Genomic DNA, 19649 nt, shown 5'->3' with positions numbered 1-19649 from the left:
AAATTTTTTTTACAATACAGTCTAGTTTTGTTTTATTGTAATTAAAATAAATAAGCGTAAATAACAAAGAGCTCATATTCTCCATTCACAGCTGCAATTGCTTGTTAATGAAACCAGATTCCTGTCACACCCAAACTGCAGTTTCCCTGGAGGTGCAATACTCTGCGGTATTTCAGCTACTAATGCTAATACTACGAGGCCAATAATTAACTGTGGAGTAAAAGTAGTAGTACACAGGCTTGTAAATAGAGATGAGTTGGGGCAGGTCATGTCTCCCCTCCCCCCATATGTCCTGGGACGCCCTGTTAAACCTTTCAAAAACCCTTCTTTTTGTCCTTTGCAGCACACAGACTGTACACATAAGAAGAGGCCCACGTGCAGTCAGCGTACAAGATTTCTTTTTGTTGCTACCATTGTTGTCTTTGCACTTATGAAAGGGAGGGGGCATTGGACACTGTGAAGGAGCGATGGCTGTGATGGAGGCCAGAGCTGATCTAAACAGTTACAGTCATGTTTTGGAATTAAATGGGACATATTGCGCTATTTTCTGATCTGTTATAATGTTGTTTCCTCATCACAAACAGACCTGGAGTTGTGTTTTGTTTCATTCACATTACCTTTTGTTCAGTAGAGCTGTTAACTTGAAAACTACCAGTTCATGACATCACAAGGTGGAACAGAGCATTTTGAGCTTTGTAGACAGACTAATAAAGTGTTACTCATACAAAACACAATTCCGGATATATTTTTGAGGAGGGAACAACACATGAGTCAGTTTTGCGTAATATAATGGTACACAATGTAGGATAACGTAGTAACAGTTTAGTATTGGTAAGCAGGAGTACTCCCCAGTCTAATATGAATCATGTACCACTCATTGTCTCAAATGTCTTGGGGAAAAATAACAAAAACACACCCCCACATGCACCTGTGACACCTCCCACAATCAACACCAAATCAGTTTCTCTTTCTGTAAGTCAGCAATACATGCAAACTGAACACTGAATACATTATGTCTGTATGAATGTGTTTGAGTGTGTTAATTATGTATCAGTCACATCTCTGTCAGTCTGCCCCAGGACGGATTTGGCTGCCGATTGAACTATTTATCAAAACATCAAGAATTCTGTCATTATCATTTTGTAATCCATCAAATCTAAAATCAACTTTGAGGTGACTGGGCGGTGTCTGGTATGAGGTTTTTTTTATTCAGAAACACCTCTTCCGTGTCAGTCTTCTGTGATGTCACCAACTACTACTAAATTTTTATACAGTATTTGGCCTCAAAGCTGCAAATTTACCTAGTTTGCACTAAATAAATAGTCAAAATAGTCAAGTACGATATAAAAAAATGTATGTTTCATGCCAAAATTTACAATGACAATGAGCAAGAGACTGCCCAGCATTCAGCATTACACAAATATAGTAGTAGTTTAATATATTAGTGAATATAAGACTCAAACATATTTATACGTTACATAAATTAAAAGGCATTTTGCTTGTTGATATTTTGGTCTGAATCAAACAAAAAAACACAATTATTTTTATTATTGACTTTTTCAGTTTCTCTTCCTCATTTCTCACATCTGTCTATTTGGTCCAGGACTATGTTGATACTTCTTAACCTGCATAATCAGGTATGAAACCTTTATTTACAAAAAGGTTGACTGGTTTGAACTGATATATATAACTAAAAAGATCAGAAATTATCTAAAAAAAAAAAACTAAAAAAAAAACAGATGAAATGAAAATTTTTGTTAATATTTATTTATACTTTCTCTCCCTTTCCTCTACCAGGACATTTACAAGGACATTTATGTGATGAATTGCAAATATATTATCTGATTATTTGTCCTAATACCTCTCTGTTGCGTCCTGTGATGCACCACCTTCGCGCAGGATTGACGTAAAGTACACTATGCAAATACTTCAAACAAGTAAAAATACAGGAACTAAAACTAACAAAAGTGGTACCAGTGTATACGATAGATACTACTTTAACATATACAAAAAACATTATGTATTTTCACATAAACACACCAAATTAAACAAACTAAATAACTGATGAATTACAAAAACGATATCAGAAAAGTAGACGAGATAAGGAGCGAAACACCCCTCTAATTAGCAAATGGTTTCTTCCACCTGTTCAAAATGAAGACCAAACCTTAGCCTCCGTTTGCCTCTCGACCACAGCATGAGTCAACACAGGTAAGAATGACTGACCACGAAGAAACAGGAACGTGAGGGTGAATTTAAGGTGCATAAAGCGATGATTCACTTCAAGACAGCTGCTTCAGTCTGAAACACTGCTCACGCCGCTTCACATAAACCACAGAGAATAGTGACATGTGTTGGCTGTTTACCAGAACTGCAAGCAGCTGCAACACACAAGGAGCAGTGGTTTTATTGTTATTTTTACGATGAATGTTCAGCAGTACGGCATTAAAACTACTATATATCTCCATGGAGACAAGCAGCAGGCCACGCACTACTCCACAAGGCCAAACAGCGGGTCAGATCTGTGAAGAAGTGAGCAGGCTTACAGTAAGAATGTTTTGTCAAAGAGTTTTTTTTAGCTATACAAACAGCTGCAACTGGATACAATAGTTACAAGTTTAAAGCTGTACTGTGGGACATTTTCTCAAAGGCCAAAACAGGACCACATTGATCACAGGTTCCCGAAAAAATGACGTGCATAGTATGAATTTTCTTTTATGTTGAGTTGGTTGTTTTGGTAGATGTGAATAGGACTAAAATGCGTGTTTTTAATGTTTTACGTCATGTTTTTCAGAGATCTGCAGGATGGATGAGTTCACAAACATGTCAGTATTGGATTTGCGGAATGATAGTCTAAATGGACCAAACGTCTCCAGCCTGGACAGTCCCACGGAAAGGATAACGAAGAGCATTCTGATTGTTAGCATGTTGGTCGTCATGGTTTCTGTGGGATGTACCATGGAGCTGACCAAAATCATGGTAACTGTATGACCAAATACTACACTTTAGTTTAGGTTAGTTGGTTAATTAGTACAACAACCTGCCTTTTGCACATAAAAACGCCTCATGGTGCATTTTCCTCGACTAACTATGACGTCATTGGTCACTGCAGGCCCATTTAAAGAAGCCCAAAGGAGTCGGAATTGCAGTTGTGGCGCAGTATGGAATCATGCCGCTCACCGCTTTCTGTCTGGCCAAGGTGGGATAGAGTTTGAATATTGATACTTTGCAGCTGACGTGATCAACATTCTCTGGGGGTGCGATGCTAACTGCAGGCACTGCTCTGTCTGAAGCTCTGTTAGACTTTAATCTGAGCTTTTTTAAAACCGGAACTGACCAGAAAGAACTGACTTTGTTGGAACTAAAACAGGTGAGATGATTTGTGCTGTTAAACAAGTCTCTCAGGTAACATTACAGTCACAACCTAGCTAGCATTAGCATTAACAGTTTTTTCAGTTTGTCACTTATTTGTTGAAAATCAAATTCCTAAACTGAACTGGGAACGCTCATATTGATCTCAGGCTCCTGAAAATGTGTTGTTTAAGTCCGTTTTGTACGTTCTCTTGAGTTTTCAGACGATCTACAAACATCTCAGGCTGGGTGTGCATTGTGTCTCCATGGTAACTGCTGAACATTCTACCATAGACATACATGAAGAGTACCCTCAGCGTGATGTCACTGCAAAGTATCAAGAAATCCTTGCATGAATCAACCATGCCAGCTAAGATCTCACTCACATTTTCAGGCGTTCGATTTGACTGGGATCTCTGCCACGGTGGTGCTGATCTGTGGCTGTTGTCCCGCAGGAATTATGTCCAACATCCTGAGTCTGTTCATTAAAGGGGACATGAACCTCAGGTAAGAGCAAAGTTAAAGTGGGACTAAACACCTAAACTCCACAACCACATTTCAAATCGAGCCGCTAAACTGGGCAGTACCTGGAGGACTAAAGGGGAGAGTGAGACAGGAGGAGGGGCAGGGTGAGGACATATGAGGAGCAGTGTGAGTGTGATTGGTCTAATGGGTATCCACACCTCAAACTCCACCCCTGCTGTTTCCAATTACAAACACCTGGCTGTAATCACGGCAGTCTTTTGTGATGTCACCAACTACTTGAAATTGCAGAGGCCGCTGAAGCCAGCTCTGCTTAGATTTAGGCGTGTTTGATCAGAAAGCTCAAAATGTACCTAGTTTTCATTAAAGTTGCCCAAAAAATTACTAGGAACAGTAGACAATGTAATTAAAACACCATGTACACAGTTTGGTGTCGAAGGAAGTTTGGATTTATGATTTGTTCCACTTTAAAAGCATGTATTCAGAGCAAGTGCATGAGCAGTAGTAAATAGTCATGTTGCAGAAACAATTCAAGTATCCGAAGCTCTTCTAAACACTGGTCTCAGCATTCACATTTAAAAGTAACTGCTAAACGTGTGGTTTTGTTTAGTGTTGTCACATTAAAACTTCAAACTTGAGTTTCATATTAAGGAATAAACCCAATACTCAATACTGATTCTGATAACATGGTGATAATTAAAAACACTCTTTATTTAGACAATAGAGTGTGATTTTCAACATTAAATGGTAGTACTTTCTTGTATATTCCCATGCGGTCTTATATCTGTGTACTTCCTCAGTGGTCCTGGTAGGTCCTGGTGGTCCATGGGTGTGTACTAGTCTGTGTCTTATACTTGTTCTGAACAGCAGTAGCAGTAACTGCTCTCTCTCTCTCTCTTCAGTATAGTGATGACTTCATGCTCCACCGTCCTTGCCTTTGGGATGATGCCTCTGCTCTTGTTCCTGTACTGCCAGGGCTTTGAAGGTCTCCAGGAAGCTGTCCCGTACAAAAATATAGCCCTATCCCTGTTGTCCATCCTGATCCCATGTGGAATTGGGATACTCCTCAACCACTACAGGCCACAGTACTCCAACATCATCACCAAGGTCAGAGAATGTGCTTCTGTATGAGATTTGAAACAAGAAAATCAAAAGCAGCAAATTTGTGAGAAACATGCAAATTTACAAGTTTAAAACATTGGTAATTTTTGTGGCAAATTTCAGTGTTTAAACATGAAAATCTACTCATATTCTAGTGATTTCTTTCCTTTAGGACAAATGAAGTGATCTCGACTCTTCATGGTTAACTGTGAATTGGACTGTATGGGAGCTTGGGGATTATATGGAACTTTCTTAAAAATTTACAATTTTCAGCCCAGTCCAGCCCAGTTTAACTCTGGTTGCACCAGTCGATGTAACTGTGCTACTCTATAATAATCCAGTAATAATCGTTCAGTTTATATCCTGAGTACAATCCATAATCTGTCAAAATTATAATAAATTCTGGAAATGTAGGATTCACAGGATTCGACAAATAAACCAATACATCTTGGGCAAACGTCAAGATGTTACTGCAAAGTATCAATGACATTTTAGCAGAGACATGGAAGTAGTGCAGCTTTAGCATCACACTGCGATTCTCGTTTTTTGATGCTTTAAACAGAATTTTGTTGTTTTTATATGACGATAACAACATTTTGAATCTTTTTAGGTAGGTTTGAGTGTATCTTTAATTGCTATACTGTTGGTGTTGCTGACCATCATCGAGGCAGGAGAGAAGATCCTGTCCGTTGTAGTCCCCCCCATGCTCGCCATAGCTTTCCTAATGCCAATGTTTGGATATTTCTTCGGATACATCTTCTCCACCGCCTTCAAACTCAAGCAGCCGTAAGTACTTTCAGCTGCACGGTAATTGCACCAGATGCCCTTCCTGTCACAAAAAAACATGTGGTGAGAGCGTGGGCAATGTGCAAAAGGCTCTTTTCTTGTTCAGGGAGCGTCGGACAGTGATGATGGAGACTGGCTGTCAGAATGGAAAATTATGTATGGCCCTGATCAAAGTGGCCTTTCCTTCAGCTGTAGTGGGGCCTCTGTTCCTCTATCCACTGGTCATCATCTTGACCCAGTTACTCGAGGGCCTGCTCGTGGTGCTGCTGTTCTGGGCTTATCAGTCCTGGCAACAACGGAAGAATAAAGGTGAGGGAATACTAAACGTAACTGATAGATCCCAAACTGCAGAAGTGGGTAGTACAGTTACACTTAGATATATGGAGTATGTCATTAAAGAAATTGTACTTTTACTCCTACTTGAGTCACATTTTTATTGAAGTAACAGTACTCTAACATGAGTTTTGGTTACTCTTCACACTGTGACTAAGTACACCTCTGCATATCTGTATGTTGGTGTTTTTTTTTTAGATTCTAGTGTGTGATATTAATAATCCCAGCTTCAAATGGGGACCAAGAGTCATGTTTTCCCTATTGATTACATTATATTGTATTGTTGAACATAATTATTACACTATTAGCGACTAAACCCTCGAGCTTTACTATATTAAAACAAAAATCAGCGTTAAAAATCGGTATTAATAGCTGATTTGTGAGCTTTACTTAAGATGAATTGGGCCTTGTTATAAATTTGCTACAGATTTTTAAAGCTAAATATTGGTTATCGGCCGCAGCAGCAGGTATAATATTGGACACCTGTATCAGCTCAAACAAATCCATACTGTCTCATGCAACTTCAAGCAAAAAAGCAAGCTATGTCTGTTTGTGATAGTTTAGAGATGTGCTCCAAAATGTGTTTATTTCTAATCTCATCATGTTTTTATCTGCAGTGGGTTATGAGGCGGGACATCCAGAGGTCTGCTAGGTCAGAGTATCATGAGCAGCACTGATGACTCCTAAATAATTCACACTGGTACTCGTCCTTTTTCTTGATCTGCTGCAGTCATGGATTAATAAACACTTCAAAAGGAGCATTATCATACGTAGTTCTTTGGTCAGTAGATAAAAGTCTGTTCTCATAAACCTTAATGTTAAAAGCTGTATGTGTTTGTAAGAAATCATCTATATGTCCAGATATTTAAACTAACTGTTAAAAGATGAAAATGTCAGACTATAAAAAGTAAATGTGAAAAAATTATGTATTAAAACTCTTAAAGTGTCAGATTTTGAACCTGCTGAACCTTTAAACGAGAACTGTAATACTTGATTCTTTCATTAAAATGACTTTATAAATTGATGTACTACACTACGTTTGTTTTTTCCCCAATTATAACTTTATTTGACCAGAAGTGTCCACTAGATGTCAGTTGTGTTCGGCGTCCACCTCACCTCCAGTCATGTTCCTTTATGGTGGTCATGAGTCAGTTTGGAGACAAAAGTTCAGCCTTGGGGATGAACAATGTTGGCAGCTCTGCAGACATAAACATTACAACTAGGCCTGTCCCTATAAGAACTATATCGACTTTACACTCGCTCTTTTGCCTGTAAAGTATCTCTCAATAGAATAGGGACTGACTGATACAAACACAACATTCTTGGACAGATGTTCTTTTATGGCTTCACTCTAGGAGTAATACTTAGGTTAGGTATTATATTCCATCTACTGATATCTTGAATAATACTTTTTTTTTTTTAAAGGGACATAATTTAGTTGGTAAAACAAATATGTCGGTAAATATCCAAATATTTTATGAGTTTTTATTCCAATCAAAGTTGAACACCTGATGGAGGTGTGGAGGGGGACGACAGTTGAAACATTGAACTTGGGTCTTCTGCTCGTTCAGTATATATCCAATCCATAATCTGTCAAAATTGTGATAAATTCTGGAAATGTAGGATTCACAGGATTCAACAAGTAAACCAATACATCTTGGGCAAACATCGTGATGTTATTGCAAAGTATCAATGACATTTCAGTGGAGACATGAAAGTAGTGCAGCTTTAGCATCACACTGCGATTCTCGGTTTTTTGATGCTTTAAAAATAATTTTTAAATCATCTATATGTCCAGATATTTTTCCTTTTTCTCGACCAGAAAAAGGTGGTTTGCTCTCTCCGGGAGGGTGGAGAGTCTCTGCCCCAAGTGGAGGAGTTCAAGTATCTCGGGGTCTTGTTCACGAGTGAGGGAAGGATGGAGCGGGAGATTGACAGGCGGATCGGTGCAGCGTCTGCAGTGATGCGGTCGCTGTATCGGTCCGTTGTGGTGAAGAAGGAGCTGAGCCCAAAGGCGAAGCTCTCGATTTACCGGTCAATCTACGTTCCTACCCTCACCTATGGTCATGAGCTCTGGGTAATGACTGAAAGGACAAAGTCGCGGATACAAGCGGCTGAAATGGGCTTCCTCCGCAGAGTGGCTGGGCGCACCCTTAGGGATAGGGTGAGGAGCTCAGTCACACGGGAGGAGCTCGGAGTAGAGCCGCTGCTCCTACACGTTGAGAGGAGCCAGCTGAGGTGGCTCGGGCATCTGCTCAGGATGCCTCCTGGACGCCTCCCTAGGGAGGTGTTCTGGGCATGTCCCATCTGGGAGGAGGCCCCGGGGAAGACCCAGGACACGCTGGAGGGACTATGTCTCTCGGCTGGCCTGGGAACGCCTTGGGATCCCGCTGGAGGATGTGTCTGGGGTGGGGGAAGTTTGGGAGTCCCTGCTTAGACTGCTGTCCCCGCGACCCGGCCTCGGATAAGCGGAAGAAAATGGATGGATGGATGGACGGATCCAACCATTCACCTTTCATTCTGTTATATTGCTCGAAACTACATTAACTTTAAATTAGCTATTTATTCATTTATGTGTCAAAAATGTATTAAAAACTCACAATCAGGTTAAAAACTTGAATAACACCATCACAGTCACCATGGAAAAAGTGGCGCGATAGCTTAATGAATCTTGTCTCACACTAAATGTAAAGAAAACTGCAGCTATGTACTTTACCAATAGAAAAAAACAGTCATCTTTCCCCATCATCACTGTAAACAGAGAAGACATACAAAATGTCACTGTCTTCAAATATCTGGGTATAACGTTGGATCCCACTTTCACATTTAAAAAACATATAAAACACATGTGCCAGAGCCTCAAATACAACATAAAAACGTTTAGATGCATTAGAAACTCATTAACACAGGATGCAGCCCATACTTTCTTTAATGCCATGATCATGTCACGATTCTTCTACTGCATAACATGTTGGTCTCAGGCAGGCAAATCTACATTAAAACCCCTTGAATCATTGCACAAACAAGCTCTAAAAATCTTGGACAGGAAACCCCGCCTACACCACCATTGCCATGTTCTTCACAAATACACACTATTAAGCTTTGATAATATACAAAAATATGCTTCTATTCGAATGGTCCATAAAATCCTCAATAATACTGCGCCTGCACCTCTACAACAATTCGTCCAGTTCACATCAGAAACAACCTCTAGAGAATCACACGGGCCTCCACCAGGGGGCAGTGTACCATCCCAAAGAGAAAAACTGCATTTGCACAATCAGCCTTTTCATACACTGCAATAAAAGAATGGAACCATCTTCCAAATGAAATAAAGAGCCTATCAAATTATGATTCCTTTTCCAAAGAACTCAAAAAATGGTTATGGGCTAGTGACTAGCCCATAACCATTTTTTGACAAGTCTGACTAGCCGCTAGTCAGACTTGTCAGCATTGAAATAACTGTTTTTTATTCCTTTGTTGTAATATGCAATTAATATGAAATGCATGTCTTTTACTATGTAATGCATGCACTGACTAATAGGAATTAATGATTATTGTCTTTTATTATTGATTATGTTAATCTCCACTGTGTAATTTTTTTCTTTTTTTTATTGTTTGTCAGGGACTGCAGATGAAAACTAGCTGTTTAGCTATAATCTGGTGCAGATCATCTCTGTTTTATGAGCATAATGTCTCTGTACATTGTCCCTTCTAATAAATAAAGACTAAATAAAGACTAAAGACTAAAATATTCATGTGAGTGGTCTCTATTATATTAGTGGTGGTGGAGTAGCCAAAAATAGTTCACAAATGAGAGTATTATTACTTCAAAGTGATATTATAATGGTCTGAGAAATGACTCAAGTAAGAGTAAAACAATTTTGGTGAAAACTACTACTCAAGTAACTGTCAGGACATAAGTAAGTGAATACCAAACACCTCTTAACACCCTAAAGACAGAATCAGTAGGTTAGGAAGGCAAAGGTTAGTGATTATTGCCCATGTACTTTAGACATTCTAGTAGGTTTATATAGCTCGGCATCTATCATGAGTAACTCATTTGTTTTGTTCTCAAACTAAGAGTGTGTAGACTTGTAGACTTGTACGTACTTCACATATTTTACACTGTTAAGATGGCAAACCTGTCAGTAGTGGATATGTTGAGGAACAACAGTCTAAATGGGACGATTGACATCAATGAGTCCAGCAAGATGAGTCGAATAGGAAACTTAATTATGATCGGTACCATGTTCCTTACCATGTTGTCTCTGGGATGTACCATGGAGATCGCCAAGATTAAGGTAAATTCTGCAAAGTATGAGTAGGTTATTATATATATCTATAGCCAGTATAATGTGAAATATATTAAATATTTGTGCTACTAATGTATAAACTATGTATATGGCAATGTAATGTCAATAAGATTACTGGGACGAATACTGAATATTTGCATTTCTATGTATTTTGTAACCAGGGGGTAGGTTGGGGTCCCATGAGTCGCTCTGGCATAAACAAGGACAAAGGCAAAGCGGTACAAAAATTACAAAGCTTTATTTTATGTTATGACCATTTAAAAGTGATTTCCTTTTTTCAACGTGCATCATTTAATAAAATGATAAACGTCCATCCATCCATTTTCTTCCGCTTATCCGGGGCCGGGTCGCGGGGGCAGCAGTCTAAGCAGGGACTCCCAGACTTTCCTCACCCCAGACACGTCCTCCAGCTCCTCTGGTGGGAACCCAAGGCGTTCCCAGGCCAGCCGAGAGACATAGTCCCTCCAGTGTGTCCTAGGTCTACCCCGGGGCCTCCTCCCGGTGGGACATGCCCAGAACACCTCCCTAGGGAGGCGTCCAGGAGGATTCCCGAGCCACAAAATGATAAACAACCACCAACAAATTAACTTTTGTAAATGTAGAATTTAACCAAAGTTAAACTATTAAACTAAACACAAAAAATCAAAGTTAGTAATATCAAACCAAACTTTAATGAAAAGCAAAAGCACAACTGATAAACTGTCCATCCTATACTGTATTTTACAGTTGGGATGGAGTTCTCAGGCTTGGAAGCTTCCCCCGTTTTCCTCTATAATGATGCTCATTATGGCCAAATGTTTCATCAGACCACAGGACATGTCTCCAAAAATGAAAGCTTTTGTCCCTGTGTGCATTTGCAAACTGTACTCTGGATTTTCATGTCTCTTTTGGAGTAATGTCTTCTTCCTGCAGAGTGTCCTTTCAGCCCATGTTGGTACAGTCCTCGTTTCACTGTGGATAATGACACACTCTCACCAGCTTCAGCAGCATCTTCACAAGGTCTTTTGCTTTTCTTCTTGGGTTGATCTGCACATTTCGGACCAAAGCACATTCATCTCTGGGACGCAGAACCCGTCTCCTTCCTGAGCGGTGTGATGGCTGGACATTCTCATGGTGTTTATACTTGTGTATAATTGTTTGAACAGATGAATGTGGCACCTTCAGGCATCTGGAAACTGCACTAAGAATGAATCAGACTTGTACAAGTCCACAATTCTCTTCCTGATATGTCAGTTCATTTCATTTGACTTTTCCATGATGTTTCACAAAGAAGCAGAGTGTTTCAGGTGTGCTTCAAATATATCCACAGGTGTGTCTCTAATGAACTCAAATAATAAACCAATCAGAAGCTTCCAAAGACATGATCATCATCTGGGTGTTCCCAAATTGTTTAAATGCATAATAATCTTACTGTATGTAAACTTCTGACTTCTGACTCATTATTGAATTTAGGAAATGGAAATAATTTTGATAATCCTGACTGACTGAAAGTTATGTCTGATTTCATGTCAGACAGTGAGAAAAAAAAAAGTGTATGTCTATTTTTATATAGTGCATATAAACTTCTGGTTTCAACTGTATCTATCTCCATGGGGAATGTTCCGAAGTAGGGGTTTAACTTTCTATTTCCATGAGTCATGCAGGTGACTTGCCACCTCCAGGTGATTTGCCATGTCCAAATATCTGCCATCTGGCCTGGGTAGGATTAACACTAAAATAAGCCCCATTCGCACATAATTCCCAGTAAATTGCTGGGTACAAAATGCCAGAACCCTCAGTAATGACCTCTGTTCACACCTGCACTCACTCCCAGAGCATGGCCAGGTCTGCTCTGTTCACACTTAACCTGCCATTTGGCTCTCTGTCTTCTCTCATACAGCATAACCACATAGTACCACGCTTGTAACTAAGGAAAACAAGCGGTAGTACTGGCAATTTCATGGCTTTATTCACCCGTAAGCATTTTCTGAATATTTCCAGTAATTTTCCCAAATTGCAGGATCAAAAATGCAGGAAAATGAGTTCTGGCTTCGTTCACATATGACTCAGTTCTGTGAAAATACATGTAAATTCCCAGGTCAGGCCGCATGTGTGAATGGAGCCTATACTTGGTGAATCCATCCCATTTTCCTGTTGTTTTCCAGGGTCACATTGTGAAACCCAAAGGAGTGGGGATCGCGATTGTGTCTCAGTATGGGATAATGCCTCTGACGGCCTTCTGTCTGGCTAAGGTTGGTTTGGATAGTGTACTGTTAAGCTATATATGATAACGCCTTACCATCAAAGTGCTTTTTTTGGTATGTTTGCAGGTGTTCCAGTTACCAGAGATGGCTGCTGTGGTGGTGCTGATCTGCGGCTGTAGTCCTGGAGGTCTTCTGTCCAACGTCATGAGCTTGGCCCTCAGGGGAGACATGAACCTTAGGTAAGAGACACCTACCACCACAGATCTGCAGTACATGACATTAAAATATATCATCCTCTTTCACACAACATTTTACGTTATTACCACTACAGTTATTATACTCGTACAATATACTCATAATTAGTAAACTTGGATTATAAATTTTGGATTATAACTTTAGTTTCCTTTGAGTATTATATTTCAAACTCATGGTTCAGAAATGCTCTTATATGGTCCCTTAAAAGATATTTTTAGGTAGGCTACAAAAACCTTGTTGGTCGGTCAGTGATTTCTGGAGTTGCAGGTTCTTACGCAGACCTTTGTTTATTTAATACCATCACAATTTGCTCTGCTGCCTTCCTCACAAGCACCACGTGATTTGATTCATTTGGACGCTGTCTTCCTACTTGGAGCGGTAGTACGACAGCGCCATCTGCAGTTCAACTTCTGCATAACTGTACACAGGTGTGAGAGAGTCTGTATGCCCCCCTCATCCTGATTTACAGTCTGGGGGGTGCATTTCCAGATGTCGATGGCCTCCCTCATCCAGTGATGTTGCTCTTTATGCCTTTGACCATAGCGTTGTCGCAATCCATGAGATGGTTTTCGCTCTTGCTTACGCTTTTCTTGGTATGATTGTCGTTTAGGGGCTCAGGTGCATTTTTGGATTGTTTTTCAACATTTTGTGTTCTTTTTTCTATCAAGGTATAAAATTAACAGAGGTCTGTACATAAGAACCCAAGATATAAGGATGAATTTGGTAAATAAAGCAGGGGAGCTCACAGAAAGGCAGTGCCATAAGATATAACAATATGGCCATAAAAAGTAATGATAAGGTAATAATAAGCACAATGAACACTTGGTATAGACACCATAAATGTTTAACCCTTTCACCACCTCATTAAGCTACTTGTCTGTAATGATTGATTATATGCACGTGTGGGTGTAGGTTTACTGCCTCTTAACAACTGCAAACCGAATTTACCCAAGGATACAAATAAGGACATGGTCACCTTAACCTTAAACGGGGTCAAACACTCACGATAATCAGTTTTGCATAATATGATCCCATAAAAGGAGACTAAACATCAAAAGCTGAGCTTTTAACTTAGGCAGTACCCGGAGGACTAAAGAAGAGAGTGAGGGTGAAGCAGGGGCGGGAGGTAAAAAGAACTGTGATTGGTCTAACAGGTATCTGCACTTCAAACTCCGTCCCTGCAGCCACGTGTTTGTGATCACAAACACCTGGCTGTAATGAGGGCATTCATGTGTGATGTCATATAGTACTTGAGCATGCACAGACTCTATCAGATTTGGCGTTGAGTTCCACTTTAAAAGATAATGTTGTGTGGCCAACAAAAAATGAAACTAATGGTTTTAGCTGTTTTTTAAAGGTTTGGTTGGTCAGTGATTTCTGGACTTGTAGGTGTTACAGGATGGATTTGATAAATAAAGCAGAGGGGCTCACAGAAAGACACAGCCAAATACCAGAGATAACAATGTGGCCATAAACTGCAAGGATAAGGACAATGACCCCACTACAAACCATAACTGTTTAACAGCCTACGTGAACTTTCTCCTAGTACTCTTTCACTTCAATGACAGTGACGATTGGCTGATAATTGCTAGTAAAAGTAAACATAACACTGGGTTACAAAAAAAACATTTTTGAAAGGTGTCTGTGTTTTTTCAACTGAATTAGGACCATTTAGCACCGCTGAATCCAAAAATGATATCCATTTTTCTCAGTCAGGTCAGGTTTTTATGCTAATTTGATTTTTCTGACTAAATTGATTACAATTTTGTGACATTATCAATTGATTTTCTTTAATATTTCTCATCCAAAAAATGTTTTAGGAGATAAAAATAGTTTTCTAACAGAATGTATTAATTAAATGTTATGTTATGTTAATTGATAAAGGTAAGTACATGTAAATTGGAACGTTACGTTATCATTGTGCAAAATTCAGGACATGAACTTGTGTTTCTATGAACCCCTTGAATGCTCAGCAGCAGGGATGTCTCTCTTCAGAGTCCAACAGTAATCAGCCATCATGACTGCATCCCAGCGTCCCTGATACCTGGTCTCCATCTCTTTTATGTCCTGATGGAATCTTTCCACCTGCTCATCACTCAGTGATCCCAGATTCTCAGGAAACCTGAACATTTAGCTCCTTTTGGGAAAAAGGATGTGGAGCATCATCATTAAAACCACACTGGAGGAATCTTTGTCACTGATGTCAGGAACTTCTACAAAGACAGGTACTGGAATTTCATCACAGTGAGCTACAGGACGACGTGCTGATTCATGGTCAGGATACTTGAGGCTGCTACGGTTCTTTCTGTTGATCCCAGTCACATCAATAGCCCAGAAGTAGCTATTGATGTCGGCTCCCTCCAAACCATGGGAATTCCAAACTTCAGACAACTCTTCTTGCCTTTAGTCCACTGACGCAGATACTCGGTGCATGACTTGCATACCATGTGTGGCTCCCAAACTTCATCTTGGTCACCAAGTTTAATACCAAAATAAGCATGGTAAGCACACTTTATGAAACTTGTGACTTGATTCCTGTTAGGAACATTGATGTATTCACCGCAGATGTAGCAGAATATGTCAGGCTTATTTTTGCAAGATCTTCTAGTCGAAGCCATTTCATTCACTTGTAATATAAAAAAAAAACAATTAGTCATAAGTTGGCACATGCAAAATCTTCAGAATTTGTTTATAGCGAGAAATATAACAGAATTTTGCATCATATGACGTGAAAATACTCATACATGTAAACAAAATCATCCAAAAACAAATATGTAGCTTAGTTCAGAACGTTGACCTGATTGAGCAAAACCAATGTGATTTTTGGATTCAGCACATCAAAATTATCCTAAATCAGCAAAAAAAATCTTGGACAATAAATTTAGTGTTGACCAGTGTAATAGTACTGGTGTAGTAGTAGTAGTGATTTCTCTCTCTCTTCAGTATAGTGATGACTTCATGCTCCACCGTCCTTGCCTTTGGGATGATGCCTCTGCTCTTGTTCCTGTACTGCCAGGGCTTTGAGGGTCTCCAGGAAGCTGTCCCATACAAAGATATAGCCCTATCCCTGTTGTCCATCCTGATCCCATGTGGAATTGGGATACTCCTCAACCACTACAGGCCACAGTACTCCAACATCATCACCAAGGTGGAAAGGCTTTACACAAGTGTTTATCAAAACCTTAAAGGTTTTGACATTCCCAAACATGCCCTATCTGTGTGTGCACATATGAGGTACATGTTAAAATCAAATATTTCATTTACTGCAAACACTAGTAATATTATTTTATTCTTACATTATCCAAGTTGTTATCATTCGGCATTTAACTTCTCAAGACAATTATTTGATTAGAAAGCAGAATTCTTTGAATTGGGTTACCAGTTACTGCAATGAAAACTAATTGGTTTAAACCTTCAAGGACGCTTCCTAAATGCCTGTGGACAATCATTAATCAGTGCTAGTGTTGCTCCTCTGACAGGTGGCTCAGAGTGCATATGCCTGAAGTAAACCTGTTCATAAAAGGATAGACAGAGCACATGTTTGAGCTGTTTTACTTGAGGAGGATGGAGTCTTCCTCTGCAGCGCTCAGTCATACGCCATCTACTGGTCAGTGAAGGACTCAAAAGAGGTTTTCAAACCACATGGATTTTTTGTAATTAAATGAAAATAAAATGCTCAAATAAGAAAATACATGTTGAGGGGTGTCTATTTATATAATTGACATTTGAGCAAACTTTAGGCAGCCCAGGTTCAGTTGTGACTGTTGACCATTTTTAAATCAGTGCAGTCTGCCTTTAAAGGTGCACTATGTACATGTTCTGGTAGAGGCCATACTGTGGCACACTACAGACAAAAATAAACACACACTGTCACCACTATCAGAAATGTTCATTAGTGCTCCTTTAATTGTTTAGAAGCCAATGTGATTAAAATAACTTTTATCATTTATTGAAGTCTTGTTGTTGATTTGGAAATAGTAAAATTCCAAAGCAATTTTCTGTGGGTAATAAACCAATTGTATTGTACCATGTTTCCCCAAGGTAGGTCTGATCATCTCGACCATCTGTTTCGTGGTGGTGACTACACTGACTGTTCTGGACGAGGGAGAGAAGGTCTTGACCGTTGTGTCTCCCTCCATGATGACCATCGCTTTCCTGATGCCAATGATTGGATACACCCTGGGATACCTCTTCTCCTTCCTCTTCAGACTCTCGCAGCCGTAAGACAATAGCTGTTTTAGTTAAAAGGTTGTGTTCTGTGACCTTCTAAAATCCCTATAGTTTAAACTGAGCTGGAGGACCGCTCAGAATTGTCTCTTTTATTAAAAGCATATATATATTATGTAATATTTAATATGCCTCAAAATGAGCATTATTGTTAGCATTTGAGACACATTCTAAACATAAAAGTGTCCCCCAGTGAAGTTTTCATTTTATTTGTAGTTTTGCTCATGTCAGTGACATCCACCTGCAGCTCCCCATCCATTGCCTGATCTTTAAATATTTATTCATTTTAGTGTGACTCTGCAAAAACCTCAGAGACAATTAGACAGGAAGTAGTGACGTCCCTGGCGTCCCACAGCTACACTGGGCAGCGGCCCCTTTCATTGGACCTATGTTTTTCTCAGAAGTCTGTTGTAGTGCACCTCTTTCAGACAGAGGGGTCTGGGGGTTCCCCTCAGGAAATTCTGCATTTGTTTTTTCTTTTTTTTATCTGTAGTAGCAAAATATCTGCTGACTACTTTAGTTTTTGAACCAGGCATAAGTGTGAGCGGCAATGTGTTTACACTAGAGCTGCAGGTCAGGCTTTATTTATATAACCCGCCCCTACCCACAGTCATTAAATACACTGTAAAAATACATTAATAAATGCTCCTTTATTTGAGCAAAAAACGTACTTGAAAACAAACATAATGGGAATGTCAATATGATGAACCAGCTACAGTTTTCTTTAAAAATCTTCCACCTCCAAATCACTTCTTTTTGCCCCCATTTACTGTGACAAATGGTTGTAACTGGCTAATGTGTTGCAAAGGGAGCGTGCCGCAGTGGCGTCAGGTTATAGGTTAATTGCACCGGCTATGTGCTTACGTAAACTTTATTATCAAACTAAATCAAACATAGGCCAATGTAGATGAATATTAGTTTGTTTACAGGCTATAGTAATAATAGCCTACATATTTTTCTTCTCTGAAAAAATGACCCGACACAACCTGACCCGCAAAAAATTGGACAAGGTGATGACAGCATGGTGATAATGTTATCAAATGAGAATCACCAATACCTGAGCCTAGGTACATCCACTGCCAAGGGGCCTAGAGACAAACTCGGCTTTGGGCCTTCTGAAAGCTAGGGCCGGCCCTGTATCGGACTTTCCCTGGCTGAATTTGCTGTTTCACTGTCTGATTACAGATATGTTGACCTGGTTTGTGGTTAATATTTCTGTAATTACTGGGCCAATCCTCTACCTATGGCAATTTATGCATAAGGAGCACATTTTCCTGGCAGTTTAAACATTCCTTTAACAAAATAAAAGTTTTCTCATTAATTTTTATTAGTCCAATCATAATAATTACTTTTGGCCTTTGTCAACATTATGGTTCATTAATGGTTCATCAAAGTCTACGATGTGAACACAACCTATTTTTGGGTTGCAGCCTCCTGTTTGATGATTTTGAGGAATTTGTCCACATTCAAAATATGATATTTTGTTTTAACAGTCCTAATTTTTCCATCATTCTGTAAGTAATATAAATCTAAGCCCATGTTGGTTCATACCTCAGGGAGTGCCGGACAGTGTCGATGGAGACGGGCTGTCAGAACGGACCGTTGTGTATGGCCCTGGTTAAAGTGGCCTTTCCTCCTCAGTTCGGGCCTCTGTTCCTCTACCCCCTGATCTACGTGTTCAGCCAGTTGTGTGACGCTACGCTCCTGGTGCTGCTGTTCAGATCTCACCAGTGCTGGCAACAACATAAGAACAAAAAGGGTGAGGAATTTATTACCCCAAAATTACTGAAAAACATTTACCGTGAGCAGGGTCACCTCTCCATAGTTCTGACCTGTAATTTGGCTTTGTGGCGTCATTAGGCCTACTCACTTCCACAGAAACATTTTCATGCTATACTATGGAACATTCTGGATATAGCAAAAACATCCATGGAGACAAGCAGGTGGCAGACCCTCCACTAAAAGTTACAAGTCTTTACGGTGATGGCCATAGTTAGTTGCTTCTATTTTGGGAGTTTGGGGCCAGACAGCTGTGTGCTGGATCTGACTTACAACAGCTGTATTTTATAGGCAGTCTACCACATTTGACTCAGATGTTTTCTATATTGCCAATTCACATGAAACTTTTTGTTGTACAGGGGCGTACCAGGCTGCAAGTCCAGAGATGCAACAAGTTGAGGTATCAGAGAAGAGCTGTTAAATCAAAGTGTTTAGAATATAGCTGGTTGTAACAGCTTTTAAGGCAAGATTTTAGAGATACAAGTTTTAAAATTCTTCTGTAGTTTACATAATTGTAAGTAACATTTTTTATCAGGTAGTAAGGCATTTAATTGTAAAAACTGCCTAAACTGACCATGTTTGGGACATACAACTCAAGATAGCTGTCATATTAGATACAAAAGAGGATTTTGAATAGCTTTAGAATCACTTCAGGTTAAACTTTAATCAGATCAAGAAGGAGGAATTAAATAAATCCTCCTGTATGTTTCATCAAAATCGTAAGTACAAGATTGTAAAGTTTGAAGTATGTAGATGCCATTTAAAGGGGTGATCCTCAAGTCCTTTATATGGGGAAAAACGCAAACCAAAAAAACAAAATAAACAAAACATTGAA

At 39.5% G+C, this 19649-nt stretch overlaps 2 protein-coding genes across 2 annotated transcripts; both read left to right on the top strand.

The window, feature by feature from the left end:
- Positions 1-2805: 2805 nt before the first annotated feature.
- Positions 2806-6706, top strand: LOC117393231 (hepatic sodium/bile acid cotransporter-like). The gene is made up of 7 exons (XM_033991423.1): positions 2806-2979; positions 3113-3199; positions 3746-3858; positions 4737-4941; positions 5546-5721; positions 5828-6030; positions 6672-6706. The coding sequence occupies exons 1-7, from the start codon at positions 2806-2808 to the stop codon at positions 6704-6706; spliced, it is 993 nt and encodes a 330-aa protein (XP_033847314.1).
- A 3567-nt stretch (positions 6707-10273) lies between these two features.
- Positions 10274-19623, top strand: LOC117393230 (hepatic sodium/bile acid cotransporter-like). Its single transcript, XM_055232275.1, has 6 exons — positions 10274-10358; positions 12515-12601; positions 12680-12792; positions 15752-15956; positions 16850-17028; positions 18592-19623. The coding sequence occupies exons 1-6, from the start codon at positions 10293-10295 to the stop codon at positions 18893-18895; spliced, it is 954 nt and encodes a 317-aa protein (XP_055088250.1). The 5' UTR covers positions 10274-10292; the 3' UTR covers positions 18896-19623.
- Positions 19624-19649: the final 26 nt, after the last annotated feature.

The sequence above is a fragment of the Periophthalmus magnuspinnatus genome, chromosome 24, assembly GCF_009829125.3.
Source record: "Periophthalmus magnuspinnatus isolate fPerMag1 chromosome 24, fPerMag1.2.pri, whole genome shotgun sequence".
NCBI lineage: Eukaryota > Metazoa > Chordata > Actinopteri > Gobiiformes > Gobiidae > Periophthalmus > Periophthalmus magnuspinnatus.
The sequence above is the reverse complement of the archived record's forward strand: the minus strand, read 5'-3'. Positions and strand labels throughout refer to the sequence as shown.